Raw genomic sequence first — 20,729 nt, 5'->3', positions numbered from 1 at the left:
GGAAGAAACATTAACAACCTTAGGTATGCAGATGATACCACTCTGATGGCCGAAAGTGAGGAAGAGCTGAGGAGCCTTATCACCAAGGTGAAAGAAGAAAGTGCAAAAGCTGGGTTGCAGTTAAATGTCAGGAAAACCAAGATCATGGCAACTACACCTATTGATAACTGGCAAATAGAGGGAGAAAACGTGGAGGCAGTGACAGACTTTATATTTCTAGGCGCGAAGATCACTGCAGATGCAGACTGCAGCCAGGAAATCAGAAGACGTTTACTTCTTGGGAGGAGAGCAATGGCCAATCTCGATAAAATAGTGAAGAGCAGAGAAATCACACTGGCAACAAAGGTTCGCATAGTCAAAGCAATGGTATTCCCCATAGTAACCTATGGATGGGAGAGCTGGACCATAAGGAAGGCTGAACGAAGGAAGATAGATGCTTTTGAACTTTGGTGCTGGAGGAAAATCCTGAGAGTGCCTTGGACCGCAAGAAGATCCAACCAGTCCATCCTCCAGGAAATAATGCCCGGCTACTCACTGGAGGGAAGGATATTAGAGGCAAAGTTGAAATATTTTGGCCACATCATGAGACGACAGGAAAGTTTGGAAAAGATCACGATGCTGGGGAAAATGGGAAAAAAAGGGAAGAGAGGCCAACCAAGGGCGAGATGGATGGACGGTATCTTTGAAGTGACTGGCTTGACCTTGAAGGAACTGGAGGCAGTGACGGCCGACAGGGAGCTCAGGCATGGAGTGGTCCATGAGGTCATGAAGAGTCGGAAACGACTATGCGACAGAGAGAGAGAGAAGTAAAATAGTCTTTGAGAGCCCTTGACATATGGTGCAGGGATTGTATGAGTTGAAATGGAGCCAGGTATGGAGAAACAAGTCTAACCTTAAATTTTTCTGCCATTTCAGAGTGGCCACATTCTGAGACCTTCTCAAGGCTGCCATTTGGAACATTTATTAGATTCCAATTAGGGAGCTGGAATGGGAATGAACCCCTCATGGTTTTGTATTTGGTGCTATCTGAATCCAAATAGAACGAAGGCTAGATTTGAGGAGGACAAGTTCAAATTCATTCAAAGTTTGAATTCCATGGCAAGTGCAAACATTTAAGGGATTGTGTTTAAAAACCTATTATTTCTGTATCTTACAATGTAGTATTGAAATTGGCTCTGGCAGTTCTCCAAACTTTCCTATTGCAGGCTAAGAGCATTTTCCTCTCTTGTGCTTTCTGAATGCTCCATACAACAGAAAACCCATCTTATCTGAGACCTTGAAGAGAGATTGCAATACAAATACTGTAGAATACATAATGTTGATAAACTGGAATGGGATCTGTGCCATGCCATTCACATGATGATGATAGAGTTTCATCCGTTACAAGGCCACAGTGAAGCCTATTAGGCTGACAATATGCTGAAACCATGATTCACTTTCCTTCCAGCAGAGATTTAGAATATTTCCTGGTAACGTTTCTTCTTGTTTTGTTACAGGGGTGAGCCTTCTGATTCCGCATGGGGCTATTCCTGAAGAAATCTCTTGGGAGATCTATCTTTCCATCAACCAAGGCGAGTCCAGGTAAAACAGGAACAACCATTATGTGCATATGTTGTACTCATTTGTTGAGAAGCAATGTGTAGAAGACAACTAGGGAAACAAACTTCTAATACAGTGGAGGGTGAAATGTAGTTGGTTGTCTACATATAGCTTCCAGGGTAATTTTTACCCTTGGAATTCTATGGTAAGAATAGGGTGATTTCAAAAAATCCCTTCCCATGAAAGAACATGCATCTGTGGTGCACCAGCCATAGAGGACATTGTGCATATTCTGTTTGCACAATATGAGATCCCAATATTTACAACCACTTTTGGTCAGAACAACCAACTGGGACCCAATTATCAAACTGTAGGAGGAGCCCCCCCCCCCCTTAATTCTAGAGGCCATTATGGCAGTAACACCCTGTTTTTCAACACTTTAATGGGCATAATACTTTTTTTTTAACGTAATGCTTCTAGGTATTCTGAAATGTCAATTTTGCCCTACAGTTTTTTGTAATTTAAAAATGATTTTTTTTTCTTTTCCTTGTTATGAAAAAAAACCAACCGGAATCAGATGAAATGATTTTTTTGATAGCCATTGTTAACTCTTGAAAAGAAAAGAACAGGAAAATGGGTTCCTGGCACCTTTCTTCTTTTTTTCATTTCATCGGCATTTAAAAAATCAAACCAACCTGCCACGGGTTTGTTTTGTTTGCTTTTGTTTGGAGCCCCAGGGGAGCTGTCAATGTGCTGCATTTGGCAAAGGCTGTTTAGTTCAGAGCAGGCCTGCATACAACATAGAGTTAGAGGGCAAATGTGGCCCCGTCTGCAAGTCTTCGCAGCCCATTGGGTTGACCTCCGCCTCATTATGTATGGCCTGCCAAGTTCAAGGTGGCCAAGAAATGTGAGTCCAGAGATTCAGCTTGGCATTTGTACTCATCTAACGTTGCCTGGAGCAGCATGTGAGCTGAGCGGAGTATCTCCAATATTCTAGACGAGGCATGAGCTATTCTAAATGGCTCTCTGGTGGCCAAGTTTGGAGATAAGATATTAAGAGAACAAGTTATGAAGTAGACATTCCCAGCTGAACTCTATGTACTGGCAGTTTTCCTGTTGCTGTGTATTGCATGTATATTTACAGTGCGCTTTTAAATACAGACTTTATTATGTAGCCATACAGAAACATCTGTGACAGCTATCAATCAATCAGTGATGCCTTTATTACAGTCAACAAACCATAAGACAATGCAATAGTTATACTGGATACACCTTACACACATATGGAAAGAAGTATTGGAAACATGGGAAACATAAACAGGCCACGTTGGGATAGTACAAAAGGATATAATTAAAAGCATGGAAAGACATTGTAAAAATGGCTTATTAAATATGTTTAAAATTTAGTGCATAACTGATGCAATGTAAACCTAATTTATACACACACACACACACACACACACATATATATATATATATATATTGTTTGCTGTGTCATACAATGTCATTGTGTCAATAATAATAATAATAATAATAATAATAATAATAATAATAATAAACATTTATATCCCCATACCAAAAAAGGGAAATGCTAAAGAATGCTCAAACTTTCATACAATGGCACTTATTTCACATGCCAGTAAAGTAATGCTCAAGATCCTGCAAGGCAGACTCCAGCAATACGTGGAGCGAGAGTTGCCAAGATGTACAAGCTGGGTTTAGAAAAGGCAGAGGAACCAGAGACCAAATTGCCAATATCATGTTCAGCTTTTAGAATTTATTCCCATTAGATTTGGAGTTGTGGAGTAGTTTAAATAGATGCCTATCTTTAAAGGAGATAGATTTATTCAGCAATGCTTATCATATTAATGAATGTTGTGCTTTCTCTTTTGTCTTGCTTTTGGGCTTCCCAGAAGAAAAGAGTTCTATCTGAAGAGAATGCTTGCTGATCAGCTTTTGGTCTGCTCCAGCAAGTTTTTAATGTCAATGGCTACTATTTATGATAGCTAATCAGAATCTCTGTGTAGAGAAGTTTCAAGTTTCTGTAGGCCAGAAAGTTGCAAAAAGCAAGGATTGGCCATATTTTTCCATGCTGTGCAGGTACATGCTTAGCTGCTATTTGAAGAAAATGCAGGAATGTTCACAAGTGTTGGCTTCAATGACATCGTTAGGTAAGCTTTGAGTCACAAAAACGCTGATTTTGCAAGGTTGGAGCCGTCTTCATAAAGTGCTTAGAATTATTTTACATAGCTTCAAAATATGAGTGATCAGCCAGTTCTGCTGCATGGTGATGGGAAGGGGGTATCCTTTGTACCTCAAAGATCTATATCAGTGGCATCTCAGGCTTGGCTTGATCTTGCAAGACAGTTCCCTGATCAATCACATTCAAACTGTAATGCAAAACCATTCATCTCATGTTTAAAGTGCACAGAATCCTATTTCCATTTGATTTAAGTTTGCTCCAACTTGTCTCCCACTTCCCACCTTCCTTTGACTGAACCCCTGTAGTTCCCTCAGTCAGTTGTGCTTCCTAATGTATTTTCTCTGCTTTTTAAAAATGTTTTCAGCCCAAGTTCAGATACAGTAGTCTGTAATGCTGGAAACTACTGTTGATCTTTCTCTCCTCTTGTTGCCGGAGGGCTGGTGCAGATTTCCTTGTTACTGCACAGTGTGAGGATTGGGAGATACTTAGCAACATCTATCTGATGAAATTAAATAAGCTACAACTATGTACAAGTGATGTTTGCAAGTGTCCCTTAGCTGTACATTCCTGGTATTTGTTTTAAGCTGATAGAAGTGATTCATTTACAAGGGGTAACTGAAGCTGAAGTTTTTCTTTGGTCGCAGTATACATTTCTCATTGGAGATCAGTTCTAGATCTTGTTACCAGCTTATCAACTCTTCTTTTGGACATGGAGTAATGGTCCTCCTTGGATAAGCTTCCTTCTGTTTTAAAGGATCCAAAAAACCCTTCAGTGTCCAGGAGAATGCAAACATTTAACTATTCTAACCCTTCCACTTGTTAGGGAGTGTGAGTTCTAAAATGTTGATAAGTTTCACTTTTTTAAATAAGAAAAATCAAAATTTATTTATTAGAAAGAGAAGAGACATTGATAAGGTAGAATGTTGTAGTGACTTGAGTTTCAAATATGGATTAGATTTTTAGTTCCCACTAAGACTGTGGTTCTCAACCTGTGGGTCTCCCAGTCTTTTGGCCTACAACTCCCAGAAATCTCAGCCAGTTTACTAGCTGTTAAGATTTCTGGGAGTTGAAGGCCAAAACATCTGGGGACCCACAGGTTGAGGACCACTGTGCTAAGGAGTGGAAACAACTCCTTAGCTTGGGCAAATCGCACTTTCAGGCTCAGAGGAAGGCAACGACAACTCCCCTCTGAACAAATCTTGCCAAGAAAACTCCATGATGGGTTCATGGTAGAGTTGCATAAGTTGGAAATGGCTTGAAGGCACATAACAGATACTATGATCCAGTGGCTAAGAAAATTATTGGATCAATTTATGAAGGAGTAGGAGAAAAGAGAGTGATAAAAGTTCTATATAGTTGTTATTTCATGTGCTGAATCAACCCCAAAGAGTGCCCAAGTTCCACTCTGTCTTCCTACATTTAGGATCTCCTTATACGTGCTGCTACAATAGCCAAATATCACTGCAAATCATTGTGCCCCTTGCCCTGCACCTTCCCAGCTTCACCACTATCTCATCAAATTTGGGGTGGGGGGGCTCAGTAAACCGATTCAACCCAGCTTTCCCTATGGAAAGGAGGAAGCCTCTTGTCATGCGCAACTGGCTATTTTTTGGTGGTTTTTTTTTTTTTGCACTTTCACCATGGAGCTGCCTGTAAATATTTTTCCCATGTGTGATGGGAGCCTGTGGACTCTGTAGCAAAATTGCAAAAAACCTGCTGCTACTGCTGATTTGTGAAGAGGTCCATAGAGAATTATCTGTTATCTAAGAACATTTTATGTGATTCCTGAACCCTAGAAGATTGAGATTCCAGTTCACATAGGGAATATTCACAGATACCAGAGACTTTTTGTTTCAGACTCTTGTCGTCTATATATAAGAGGGTGAAGGAACCAGGAAAAGAGAGGGACAGGACTTGCATGCTGTCCCATCTTCTTTCAACATTTAAAATAATGATCTGGACTGTTCTGTTAATTTAGATTCACAGAGGTTCTTTCCTAAATTTAATCTGACACCCCTTTCAGCTCCTCACCACTACCTTAGATAGTTGAGCTCCTTTGCAAAACCTTTCATATTGCAACCCCATCTGCTGCTGCTATTTTTTTGATCATTTTCAAAAGAAGATTAAAGATGTGAAGTCAGAAAAAGGGCAAAAAAACTCCCCATAAGAATGAACCCAGCTGTTTCATCTGCAAGGGCTCAGTAGAAGTGAATTAAAATGGGTTAATTAAATAGAAGGGGCACATAGTTTGTCTGCTGTTTTGCTACATCTGTAGGTTAAAAGTGAGAAATGCAAGCCAGACAAAAAAATGTCATCAAGAGATTTGCTCTCTGAAATGTGAGTGGAAAAAATCAAAGAAAAGCAAACTTTAATTAGAGCACCACACATTCTTTCTGCTTTTCAAAGGGGTTTCTGGCACTTTGGGTATAAAATGTAACTTTTTTCAGCAGTATGGGAAGTGTAAAATCAGATTTAGTGTTGACTTCCCTAGAGCCTAGTTAACCTGGTCTAGATTTACACAGCTGAGATGTCTGTCAAAAGTAATTGATCAATTGACCAATACTTGGAACCAAAACCACACATTACTATAAAGATGTGGCTACCAACTTCAAGTTAAGGAAAATGAAAAATGGTAAATGATGGCTCCCCCCCCACACTCCTGTAGGAGATTGGGTCTATCCTTGATCAGTTGTTTTAATAGAATAATAGAGTTGGAGAAGCTACTGCTGAAGATACATGGCCCTTAAGTTGCTGCACCTTGTATTCCAAGAGGGCCAACAACTTGCATTTGCTTCAGGAATCCACATTTTCCAGCAAGCAAGCAAACAATTGTTGTAGATGATTGCAGCAGCTTTTTCACTATCCAAATTCAGTAATTTTAAGTAGGCACTGAGGCAGATCTCCAACTCTTCCTGTGTTGGTACGGCTGTACCAGAAGCTCCAACTTTATTTTCTTTCTGCTAATGTTTGCAGTCATTGGGCAGGCCGCCTGTCCATCATCATTAAGTTTGATTCAGGGCTCTGGGAGGGAAGGAGCCATTTTTAAGTCAGTCTCACTTAAGGAAGCTAAACTATAGGACGTAGACCAGCTCGTCCCGTAGAAAAGCTTCATATCTCAAGAACATCCAGGGATATAGAACATCCGAGAAAACAGAAACAGAAATTTCAGGGGAAAAGTCCCAAAAGCTCTGGCTGACAGCTCACCGCCTCTCAGCCTCGCAGCTCCTGAGGGAAACAGCCCTAAAGTTTCCAAAGAAACCTCAGAGAGAGAACCCCAGCTGAAACATCTGCAAGCCTTGGTTGGTAGGTCTACTCGATGCCCAGATGCATTTGGAATCGGTAGTAGGTCCCACATCAGCTTAGGCCCATATGATAGACAGCCTGGGAGAGGTTATAAGGGGTTTTTCTTCTTACAGAGAAAGTACAGTTATCCAAAGCCAATTGCCCATCCCCTGGGGACAAGATTGAAAAGCCAACAGTTTATTAAGGAAACCTTGAAGTGTTATTTGACTCCTTGAAGATTTATTATTTGTTCAACAATAAAGACTTTGTTATTTCATTAAAGACTCAAAAGACCATCCCTTTCAGGAAAATCCTCAAGAACCTCTCTGAGGCACCCTGGCTTCCTGCTGGGTATACGTCCTATACAAAAAACAATAATTACAGGCCCAGTGCATGACAGAACACTTCCCATCAAAACTCTCCCACTCAACGCTCATACAAAATAGCTCTGTTTGCCTCACCTGTTAGCTGAGCTAATCATGCTCCAGGGACTAAGGCTGCAACTGTCTCTGCCAATTTAACTGCTTTGTTTTTACTCATTTGGGTGGTTTTAAAAAAATATTTTCTTCAAAATAATATTTATGAATATATCAATTTTTTAATTTGTTTTGTCATTCTGAGTTGCTTCAGTATCTCTTAGTTGAAAGCTAGGACATGTGTGACCACAAAACATCAGAATGTGGTCAAGACGATAAAAGTTTTTAATGAGACATTCATTAAAAACTTCTAACTATTTTGTCCTTTGCATCATCCAGGACATATTTTGCCTATCCCTTCCTTCCAAATTAGAAATAAACCCACTGTTTTTTTCAGGTCCTTATATAATGAGAGTCATACTGATCAATGTTGAATCTCAGCTATGGACAAACAGGATAGGAATAAATAAGCAACATCTAATCAAAGCACTTTCTTTCTTGTCTGCTGGAACTGGAATATGCTACTATCTTTATGTAAGCTTTATTTGGCAGCAGCAGGTTTTATTCTATCTATATTTCCACCATGTTGGTGCTATATACTTTCATAGCAAGAGCCTTGCACTAAAGGCAGAATTGTCAACTCAACAGTCTGGTTTAGCACTGCCCTGGAATACATCAATCTCCAGGATATAGTAATCTTTAAATCTCACCATAGGGGACTGCATTGAAAAGAATTGTGCACTGTGTGAAAATGCTACAAGTCCCTTCATGAAGCTTTGCCTTGTAAAAAAAGAGAACAAAGCCCTAGAGATATTTTCAAAGACTTCGACAAGTCCAGCCCAGTGTGGTACAACAGGAAGACTTTCAAAGCAGCCAAGTCTTTCGGTTCACATCTTGAGGAAATGTGATAGAAGTTTCCTTAAAGATGTTGATGTGAAGAGATGCTGAAATCTCTAAGCTTTGTTTCGTTTGCGTTTCCCAGAATCCTGCCATTTAGGAAGGATTTCATGTAGATTTTATGAGACTTTGAGAAAGATAAATAAAAAATACTCATGCTTTCTATAATGATCTCACAGGCCACAAATTGGGTACATTTACTCAAAATCTCTAGATGAATTTATTTTCCAACCTAGTGACATGGTGCACGAACATATTTCATGCTGGCATGTTGTTATGGCCTTGACCATTGTAATTGTATATGAATTTCTCCACCTCATAGTCCATTCCTATGTTAGAAATAAAGTGTCATCCCCTTTGCCATCCCAAAATGATTCTCTCTTCTGGGTGAACTTGAATTGAGGCATTCAAATTCACCCTGCAGACTGGATGCATGAAAACATCTGTTTATTAGCATTCCAGAGTTTTATGTTACTTCTCCTTCAGGAACATTGTTCTTGGAACTGGAAAAAAAATCATTTACAGGTTCCAAACTTCATGAATTCTTCAGTCCAACTGTTTTTGATTCGGTTTCATGAAGACTACCAATCAGTGTTGCTAGACCTCTGAAATAGCAATAATAGGGAATCAACATTCATGATGTGCAGAGCTGACAACCAGTAATTGGCTAATCATATGTCTATGTTCTTCCTAAATACCAAATTGAAGTATTGATTTCAGTTAACATAGCCATATAATAAAACTACATTATCCACATGTATTAATTGATGTACAGGGTTCCCTCACTACTTTGCGGTTTACTTTTTGGGGATTTGCTGTTTTGCAGTTTTTCAATAAACTCTAAAAGAATATTATAAATCATAAAAAATTACAATTTACAGCCTAAGGAAGGGAGGAAAGAGAAGCCAAAGGGAGAGAAAGGGAGCCCAAGAGGCAATGGGAGGAGGAGGAGATTTATCAACACACGATTGGTTGATAAAGACTTAAAATAGTGTATAACTACTAAAATAATGTATAAATATTAAAATAAATATAGCATCCCTACTTTGCAGATTTTCACTTATTGCAGGTGGTCCTGGAACGTAACCCCTGCGTTAAGTGAACGAACACTGTACCCATTTCTGTCTTTATGAAAGGCCCATACCCCTAAACATGGCATTTTCAAAAATCTGTCCCAGGCCAGATATATACTGATTGGTCTTTGGGATCAATCCAGCATGTTGTACACCAAATCAGACCAAGATATGGGCCATACAGGAATTCCCTCATCTGCTGCAGAGGCAAGAGGGGGTCCACATTGCTCAGCAGTGCCAAATGCAGTTCAGCATTGTCAGACAGCCATCCTTCCTGTCCGCTCCCAATGTCCATGTCATGGTGGTCTCCAGCCTGTCAGGCATTGCATATTGTAACATCAGCTGGGGTGATGTGACATCAAAGGAGGGGAGGGGAGAGGAAGAATTCCCCTTCCCCCTCCATCCCATCCCATATCCTAGCCAACATTACTGCATGTGATTGCCAACAGGTAGAACCCTTGTAACAGAAGACCACCATGGTACTGAGGATGGGGAGAGTTGGTGACTGCCATGCTTCTTCCATGGACCACTCAAGCCTAGGAAATATGGGGTGGCAATGGGGACACTTTTATCCATTTTGGATGTGACCCATCTGTTTCCACAGGTTCAACTTTGGGAGATAGTCCAAATTCTATGCCAGAATTCAGTCTTTTTAACAACTTTGGCTACCACAAGGCAAGGCCAAGTTAAGGTAGTTTTGCCCCTCATTACCTCGGGTATGTTTTGTATAGCGTTTGGTCAGCTTTGTGCAGTGTTTGACCAGCATGGAACTAATCTGGCTCTACAGTGACCTAAGTGGTCACGTAGATGTTGCCCAAGTTTTTCGGAAAAGAAAGGTTTTTCAACTTTTAAACAAAGAGCACCCCTTAGAACAGTTGTTCTCAACCTGTGGGTTCCCAAGTGTTTTGGCCTACAACTCCCAGAAATCCCAGCTAGTTTACCGCCTGTTAGGATTTCTGGGAGTTGAAGGCCAAAACATCTGGGGACCCCATGTTGAGAACCACTGCCTTAGAATTAGGGACACCTGCGCACTACATAAGGGGCAGGGTTTCTGAGTACAAATAATGACCCTGCTAGTAATTGTGAATGAATTAAAGATTGTCTACTTCATTAGTAACTTTCACCAGGGTTGTGGAACTTTTTGCCCATAAAGGCTCTTTATAAATTGGGGCCCAAGTTCCCCATTATATGCTTGATTTAACATCTCCAAATCTGTTGATAAAGAGATTTAGACATAGAGATAGCCATGTAAAAGAGAGGAGGAGGAATCATTTGTACATTGTGTGCCAGAAGATTTTGTACAATATACTAAAAAGCTGACAGCAACTCACAGCAAGGACACCATGTTTGGGCACAGGGAAAGATATTGTGGCTCACTGTGTGCCCTTATAATGCTGCAGCTCAACAATGGAAAATGTTTGTTGTGATATCAGACTCATGGACAATAAAACCAGCACTGTGGGAAAACACTTAATGCACTAATGGTTTGTATACAACCTTGATGCCTTGGCATTCAGCCTCCATTTCTTATAGGGAACACTGAATGCTCTGAATAGAGATGGTTGGAAGCAAAGAGAAGCATGAACAATACAAGCAGAAAATAATGAATAAGCCCGTTACTCAAATCCTTTTAGAAAAGTCTTGCTAGCAATTTGTCAAGGGCAGTGCTCATTGGTGCTGGCATGTTATGGTATCCTTTAAGAGGGAAGGGAGGAACAGATGCAAAACTTCATTGAATTTTGTTAGAACTCCGCATAATTACATGGGGACTGTATGCTTTTTGTTGCTTAGGTGCTCTTTTGAAGGCATGTGAAATCTTCCTGTCTCAGTTTTGCTTCTCTAAACCCCACTTGCATTTTAATTCCATTGCTGCTTCAGACTTGTTTTCTTCCTTTTCACACGGGAATCATATACTGTGGGCTTTTTTCATTGTTTTCTTTAGCATGGATTTGCTTGCTACAATTTGCAGGATTCCAGCTTTGTCAGGAAAAGAGTGTCTTCTAAACAGTGTTTAAAAATACATGATGATTCTTCAAGGAATTGTCAGGTGGCTAGCCTTCTGGAATTTCTTGAATATTTTTGCTTAGTGTTTCAGAGCATGTTTAAGACACTGGATGAGGTTGTGCTTCAAATGCAGAGCTTGGCACAGACAAATTAATTATTAATTCATTTTTAAAATTAATTAACTGTAAGACCAACAAGGTCTAAATGTCACTGCTTACTGTAAACCCCATAAAAGGCCTTTGTAAGCACACTCACAATACTAATAGAAGGCTTGTTTTCTTGGGGCTCCTAGAAGTCAAGAAGAGGAAGGAAGGATTTCGTTGATTATATGGCTTTCTTCTACTTTGTAGTTTAGAATAGCTACGGGTCTGAGCCTTATGGGAGAGAGTTACACCAAGCAGAGGCACATCTTATTAGGTTTGAAAATTAATTAACTAGTGTTAAATATTAAGAACTAAAGAATTAATTTGATGGCATTGATAGTTTTCACCTATCTGAATTGCATTTAGCTTTCTGCATTCTTTTTTTTTACCAGCCTGGCATTCAAACAGATTTTTTTTTTTGTGTCAGGAGCAACCGGAGTTGCTTCTGGAGTGAGAGAATTGGCCGTCTGCAAGGACGTTGCCCAGGGGACATGTTTTGATGTTTTAGCATCCTTGTGGGAAGCTTCTCTCATGTCCCTGCATGGAGCTGGAGCTGATAGAGGGAGCTCATCCACACTCTCCCCGGGTGGGATTCGAACCTGGCAGCTTTCAGGTCTGCAACCCAACCTTCAAGTCACAAGGCTTTTATCCCCTAGGCCACCGGAGGCTCCATTCAAACAGATGTCTAATTATATTATATTGATAATTTAATATTGATAATAATATTATGATGTAATCTATATATATAAAAGGATAAAGTTGTTTGCACAGTGACTATAACAACAAAACTAAACGTCCCAGAAATACGAAACTTGGCAACACAACGCAAAAGCCTTGCCTCCCGGTTGTAACAACACAACCACACCACAAAACCACACCGGACCCACAAAACTCACAACGCATCGTGACTATAACAACACAACTAAACACCCCAGAAATACGAAACTTGGCAACACAACACAAAAGCCTTCCCTCCCAGTTGTAACAACACAACCACACCACAAAACCACAATCCAGACCCACAAAACTTACAATAACACATTGTGACTATAACAACACAACTAAACGCCCCAGAAATACAAAACTTGGCACACAACTAAACGCTCCAGAAATACAAAACTTGACAACACAATGCAAAAGCCTTGCCTCCCTGTTGTAACAACACAACCACACCACAAAACCATAATCCGGACCCACAAAACTCACAACAATGCATCGTGACTATAACAACACAACTAAACGCCCCAGAAATACGAAACTTGGCACACAACTAAACACCCCAGAAATACAAGACTTGGCAACAAAACACAAAAGCCTTGCCTCTCGGTTGTAACAACACAACCACACCACAAAACCACACCGGACCCACAAAACTCACAACAACGTATTGTGACTATAACAACACAACTAAACGCCCCAGAAATATGAAACTTGCCAACACAACACAAAAGCCTTCCCTCCCAGTTGTAACAACACAACCACACCACAAAACCACAATCCGGACCCACAAAACTCACAACAATGCATCGTGACTATAACAACACAACTAAACGCCCCAGAAATACGAAACTTGGCACACAACTAAATGCCCCAGAAATACAAAACTTGGCAACACAACGCAAATGCCTTGCCTCCCAGTTGTAAGAACACAACCACACCACAAAACCACAATCCGGACCCACAAAACTCACAACAACGCATCGTGACTATAACAACACAACTAAACGCCCCACAAATGTGAAACATGGCACACAACTAAACGCCCCAGAAATATGAAACTTGGCAACACAACACAAAAGCCTTCCCTCCCGGTTGTAACAACACAACCACACCACAAAACCACAATCGGGACCCACAAAACTCACAACAACACATTGTGACTATAACAACACAACTAAACCGGATGGCCATCTGTCTGAGAGGTTTGGGTGGGGTCTTCCTCCATGACAAAAAGAAAGGCATTGGACTGGATGCAAGCTACAAATCCCAGCACCCCATGGCATGGAGTCCATGCATTTCAGTTAGAGGCCTCTTCCTTCTCCCTTTCCCCACCATCCAACCCACTGACCCAGTTCCATGGCTCCGCAGGCAGGAAAGACTGGGACGGATAGAACGAAGGAAGGAGGGAGGGAAGGGAAGCGGAGGAACGCCAAGGACAAGAGTCCTCCCTCTCTGCCCGGAAGGCCAAGAGCAAAAGGGAGAGAAAGACCATTGATCCGGTTATATTTACCCTCCTTTCTGACCAGTATGTTCTTATCAGCGAGCTCAGGATCAGAGCAGAGAAAGGGAACAGCATAGGAATAAGGGAAACAAGGAGAGCACCCACTCTATCCATCCATCCACTCATCTATCCATCCACTCACCCACTAAGAATAAACACCTACACAGGCAAGAATCAGCCATGCACTGAGGCTACAAGGCCATTCAGTGCTCATCCACCTCCCCAATCCCTACATTCACACTTGGCCTCCAAAAAAACAATTACAATAATAACAATGACAACAACAACAAGAATCAACACCATCACAGGCAAGAAGCAGCCAGGCACTGAGGCTGACAGGCCAGTCAGTGCTACACTGGGCCTCCAAAAAACAATACAGTAGCATCTAACTTATCTAACCTTCATGACCACCACAACAACAATAATAATAAACACCTACACAGGCAAAAAAAAAAAGACTATTGTACCACAATAAAAATATAAACCGCACTCAGCAGAATCAGACATCACAATCCACAACAAACCAAAGATAACAAGGATCTCAAGCAATTATCAATCAACACAAAAATTGAAGAAGGTAACATACTTCAAATACTACTACTAATGTGAGTATAAAGAAGGGTGGAGGTCACAGATAAATACAACCTAATGTAGACTGAACAACACCACCAAACTAAGCCACAGCAATGCGTGGCTGGGCACAGCTAGTACAATGTAATAATAATAATACACTATTATAATTGTATATTTATATTACATGTAATAGTACTAATAATATTGCAATATAGTCATATAGTACAATATCTATATATATAAAAGAGTGATGGCATCACGGCGACCCACAAAACAACAAAACTACAGGCCCCCCAACCTCGAAATTTGACAACACAACCCATCATCCACACCTCTAGGTTGATACAACAAAAAGAAAAGAAAAATAAAGTCCTAATTAGAGAGAGAGGAATAATTGCTTTTATCCAATTGCTGCCAGTTAGAAGGCTAAGCTCCTCCAACTTGGTCTCCTAGCAACCCAATAAAAAAATAATAAAAAAACACTAAAAATTAATACAATAAAATACTATAATAACAGAAAATAACTAAAAATAATACAAGAAAATAATAAAATATAATAAAAATATAACTTACAATAAAATTAATTAAAAATGCAAATAACGTCAAATAAAAATTACACAACAATTTTTAACCAAATACCACCACCACTTTGCCACAGCAACGCGTGGCCAGGCACAGCTAGTAATAATATATAATGCTTATATAGTGCTTATATTGTGCTATACTAATAATATAATATATTGTATGTATATATAACTTGTAAGCCGCCTTGAGTCCCCTTCACGGTGAAAAGGGTGGGATATAAATGTTGCTAATAAATACTGTATATACTCGAGTATAAGCCGACCCGAATATAAGCCGAGGCACCTTGTTTTACCACAAGAAAAATGGGAAAATGTTGACTCAAATATAAGCCGAGACTGGTAAATTTCAGAAATAAAAATAGATACCAATAAAATTACATTAATTGAGGCATCGGTAGGTTAAATGTTTTTGAATATTTACATAAAACTCTAATTTAAGATAAGACTCTCCAACTCTGATTAAATCATTATTCTCATCTTCTTCAATGTAAATGCCCTTATGTATCCTTTTAATAATAATAATAGGGTAAAATAATAAATGTAATAACAATAATAATATCAGGATGAAATAATAAATGTATTAATAATAATAAAAATAGAGTAAAATAATAAATGTAATAATAGCAATAATAATAGAGAAGAATAATAAATGTAATAATACCAAGAATAATAGAGAAAAATAATAAGTGTACCATATATACTCGAGTATAAGATGACCAGGACCCTCACTCGAGTATAAGCTGAGGGGGGCTTTTTCAGTCCTAAAAAAAGGGCTGAAAACCTCAGCTTATACTCGAGTATTTACTGCAATTTACAACCCCTCTAGTACATTATGCAAAAGGATCCCAGTACAACTTTATAGTCTGAGATAAAGATGAATCTGAGACTTAGGCCATGTCTGTTGTTATGCCAATATTCCAAGGTAAACTCATCTGGAGATGCCCTAATGTAGTCTGGGAGATCTCCAGAACCATTTTGGCATCCAGATGCCAAGGATACATTGGGGCTGCCACAACTGTTATATAGCCTTCCTTGAATAGCTCCCTTGTGCAAGGGCTTTCTGGTGACATTGCTTTCCTGGTCATATGGCTGGGTGCCCTTCACAGAAGTGATGTCACTAGCGTGATGGCACGAGCTTTTGTGTCCATATAATCTTTTCCTTGAACCCTAGCATTGAGGTGCATTTATGTATGAGTAGACTGCAGGAAAGAGGCAGCTTAGAGCAGCAACTTTCTCCTATTTATCCCTGTTCAAGTTCAAAGAAAGCAACGCCTTGCCTAGTACAGTAGAATCTCGCTTATCCTACATAAGTGGGCCGGCAGAACGTTGGATAAGTGTAAATGTTGGATTATAAAGAGGGATTAAGGAAACGCCCATTAAATGTCAAATTACGTTATGATTTTACAAATTAAGCACCAAAACATTATGTTTTACAACAAATCAACAGAAAAAGCAGTTCAATACATGGTAACATTATGTAGTAATTACTGTATTTACAAATTTAGCACCAAAATATCACAATGTATTGAAAACATTGACTACAAAAACACTGACTAACACTGGATAATACAGAATGTTGGATAAGTGAAAGTTGGATAAGCAAGACTTTACTGTAGTGTGATGGACTCGAGGATCTTGGCCATTGTGAGTAGTGATGAAGATGCAAATTAGATTTTTTGAAAAAAACTGAATAAATGAATATGTCTGCTGGACTTCCTTTGTGTATTATTATACAGATTGCTTCACCATGGTCATTCTGACTTTCTCCTCCTCACACTCTTATTTCTTATTCTTTTCATATCTATATATGAGATCTTAATAGATGAAAATGTAGACCATTTTGCCTCATCAACATCCATGAATTTTAGCATGTTTGTAACAGTAAGTGAGTGTAAAACCCTTTGTATATTGAAATAACTTGATGTTTTCTAAAGCTCTTAAGAGGTTTCCTGTTCATGATGAGAGCTTTTTATAAACCTTTCTTTTTTATATTTATGTGCAGTCATTTTTAAATAGAAGAAAGGCATTTCTTTTCAAGGGTAAAAATAGTGTTAAGAGCTTGACAATGTCATTTTGAGGAAATAATTGAACCATGGTGAATTCCACAATTCTTATGTTTGATAAAACACCTTCTTTGCCTTCGCCCACTCATAATTTTGAAAACTAGCAAATACTGTGTAATTAGAATGCTGGGAAAGACAGTTTTCTCTCCAGCCTTCCTCAGAAAACAAAACAAGCATCTGATTTTGATGAAGTCTAAAGGATTAGATCTGGTTTGTGATTTGTTTACTCTGCACTCCGGGGAATCTTAAATACCTGCAAATATACAATGTTTTACTCCCCTTCCTCCCTTAATAAACACTGAGCTAACCGTACACTAGTCACAGTCCTCCTGCCATGCTGGTTATTAGAGAGGAGGCTCTTGCTGTTTGCTGTGTGTGCGAATTCATCTAATTAGTTGATTTCAGTTCATTTGGCATTAAATAATTCCCAGGATTCCCATCTATTTGCTCATTATGTTCACTGGGAAAAGCATCTTCTCAGAAAGCAATTAAAATGCTCCCTGCAGAAGTTCCTATCATTGGTCACACAGCACATGGATGGTGAATCCCACTAGGACATTTGCAGGCAACACTCTTTTCAGTGAATACAGTAAACATAGAATGTTGTCTAGGAAACATTAGAAAAGTTGTGGAGCCCAATTAAGAAATTGAGGTAAGACAAATCTTTGGGATTAATTGATTGTTTTATTGATAGTGATGACGCATCTATTGTCATGTTGTATTAACCAAGAGGGAATTTCTAAATTCTTGCTATTCCATCCTATGAAGGGATAAATTGTGTTATCAAAGGCTTTCATGGCCAGAATCACAGGGTTGTTGTATGTTTTCCAGGCTGTATAGCCATGTTTCAGGAGTATTCTCTTTTGATGTTTCACCCACATCTATGGCAGGCATCCTCAGAGGTTGTGGCAGGCATTTTCACAACCTCTGAGGATGCCTGCCATAGATGTGGGTGAAACATCAGGAGAGAATACTCCTGGAACATGGCTATACAGCCTGGAAAACATACAGCAACCAAGGGATATATTACTTGAAAGTTATAAAGCAGACTAGAGTTTCATCAGTCCCAGAGATTACTAGGGATGAGACCTTAGTTGGGATGACATGCATTGTTTCATGCCACTTTCTTGCTATACGATTTCTTCATAATTGTTTTAATTTGGAGCCTCCTTGTAATGTATTCTACTTGTATTCTACTCTGAGGGCACCTTCCTTATACTAACCACTTGTGGTAGAGGGACCTGTATACTCTATCAAACTTACATGGTGTCCGTACAACAGCTTGGGGACTGGGAAGGTTCATATCTAGCCTCTGATTGTAGGTCTTGGGTGAAACTTACATGGCCATGAAAAAGTAGACTCACCTCAAATCCACTAACAGTCCCAAGACATATGCCAACTTCAGTTAAATACACAAGCTTTCTGGAAGTTCCTGTGTATCCCAGAACTTTCCAAAAGTCTGGAAAGCATGATCGAGTGGCAGGGGAAAGGGATGGATCGCCCCCATGTTGATCATGGGGATGGATCATCCCCATCCCCATGCTGCTCCTCTGCTCCTTGCTAGTCATGGAGCTCAATGTGAGCTGTCAACATTTGGTTGTCAACATATACATGTGTTTCACAAACTGAAAGGTGAATGAAGTTGCATTTGTGCCTTGCTCTGTGCAAAGTTCAGAAATATAAACACAGAGAACAGTGAAGAATTGCCAAAATCATAGAATCATAGAATAGTAGAGTTGGAAGAGACCTCATGGGCCTCAGTCCAACCTCAGTCCAACATCAGTCCAACCCCCTGCCAAGAAGCAGGAAATCACATTCAAAGCACCCCTGCCAAGAAGCATGAGACCTCAGTCCAACCCCCTGCCAAGAAGCAGGAAATCACATTCAAAGCACCCCTGGACAGGTGGCCATCCAGCCTCTGCTTAAAAGCCTCCAAAGAAGGAGCCTCCACCACACACTGAGGCAGAGAGTTCCACTGTCAAACAGCGCTCACAATGAGGAAGTTCTTCCTGATGTTCAGGTGGAATCTCCTTTCCTGTAGTTTGAATCCATTGTTCCGTGTCCTCTGCAGGGCAGCAGAAAACAAGCTTGCTCCCTCCTCCCTATGACTTCCCCTCACATATTTGTACATGGCTATCATGTCTCCTCTCAGCCTTCTCTTCTGCAGGCTAAACATGCCCAGTTCTTTAAGCCACTCCTCATAGGGCTTGTTCTCCAGACCCCTGATCATTTTAGTCGCCCTCCTCTGGACGCTTTCCAGCTTGTCAACATCTCCCTTCAATTGCGGTGCCCAAAATTGGACACAGTGTGATTCCAGGTGTGGTCTGACCAAGGCAGAATAGAGGGGGAGCATGACTTCCCTGGATCTAGACGCTATTCCCCTATTGATGCAGGCCAGAATCCCGTTGTCTTTCTTAGCAGCTGCATCACATTGTTGGCTCATGTTTAACTTGTTGTCCACAAGGACTCCAAGGTCTTTTTCGCACACACTGCTGTCAAGCCAGGCGTCCCCCATTCTATATCTTTGTATCTAAGATTAGTTTCAACTTAGAAAACAGATCCAGATTATGTAGATTGCAATGATCCAGAGGGTCTTTGCAGATATTTGGGTGGGATAAGGATAACAAGGTTATGGACCATCAGTGACTAGGGCAGTGGCATGCACACACCTCTGCCCCACAAGAGCATTCTATGCATCAGTGATATGTAAATGGAGTTATGCCATTGCTGTGCCTAAACATTGTTTTGATGTGCTGCTGACAATGAGCTTGAGTACTGAGTACTGTGTGTTTCTGCATGGCAAAATAACTGTAGCATGTGAGGAAAGGGTGAACGTCCTGTTGTGGATGATCTCCCTGTCCCAACACTCTGTTCCATCTATTTATTTAATGATAATTCTTTACGTAGATAAGGGAAAATGCATGCAACACATGTTTCATCTATGTTCGGGGTTTTTTCTGATTCCAAATGTGGTCTGAAGCAATTTAAATTTAACTGTAGGAAAAGGAATGGATTTATAATTAGCAAGTTATTTGTAATTTCATAGGTTCCACGGTGAAACTTCAGGCTCTTCACCTCACTTGTCAAAATGTACAAGTTCTTCCTCTGAGAGGGATGCCGTGTTTTGCTATTCAAACATAAAAGTGACCTCTTAACCAGGATTCTCGCTAGCAGATAGCTAAAGACATTTTCGTAATGGCTAATCATTCCTTGGAGATATTTTCTTAAGTGAGCATTAATGACTGGTGTTTACGGCTCGACTCTTGTAACCTTTTTGGCTGGAGTCTTGAAATAAACAGTTTGGCACTTGAGGCAGGGAAAAAAAACAACACTGAAGCTGGATTGCAAGGAAGAGCCTTGTTCCTTTCCAAAAGCATTTTTATGCTGATTTGAGGATGCCGGAAAGGGGGTGGGTTACCACTGCTTTAGAGACAGATACAGGTTATTTGAGTATCTAGGCTTGCCCGTGCCCAGCAAGTATAGATTACAAAAAAACTTAATGTTCTCAAGAACTTCCTCATATTTGAAAAGTGACCTTAGCCAGAAGATAGCTGCAGGAATGCTACTGCTTTCCCAGTGAAATAGAAACTCTTGTTAGATTGTTTCTGTGTTCTTGTTTTGCTTTTTGAAAATATTTTGATGTATGAAAAGACTGATTATTTTCTATTGGGAATCTTCCCTACCAGCATAAGTACAAACTCTGGAATCATAGCCCCGGGGAAGCAAACATA

At 40.0% G+C, this 20,729-nt stretch overlaps 1 protein-coding gene across 5 annotated transcripts in view; it reads left to right on the top strand.

The window, feature by feature from the left end:
- Nucleotides 1-20,729, top strand: part of unc5d (unc-5 netrin receptor D) — a 371,567-nt gene that overhangs the window by 309,992 nt on the left and 40,846 nt on the right. For all 5 annotated transcript variants that reach the window (XM_008116035.3, XM_008116034.3, XM_062961018.1 and 2 more), the window contains one exon: nucleotides 1,497-1,581. In XM_008116035.3, the coding sequence (XP_008114242.2) occupies nucleotides 1,497-1,581 (85 nt within the window). The remainder of the gene's footprint in view (nucleotides 1-1,496; nucleotides 1,582-20,729) is intronic.

Source organism: Anolis carolinensis, unplaced genomic scaffold (assembly GCF_035594765.1).
Source record: "Anolis carolinensis isolate JA03-04 unplaced genomic scaffold, rAnoCar3.1.pri scaffold_8, whole genome shotgun sequence".
Classification (NCBI taxonomy): domain Eukaryota; kingdom Metazoa; phylum Chordata; class Lepidosauria; order Squamata; family Dactyloidae; genus Anolis; species Anolis carolinensis.
This window is presented reverse-complemented; position numbering and strand designations above follow the sequence as displayed.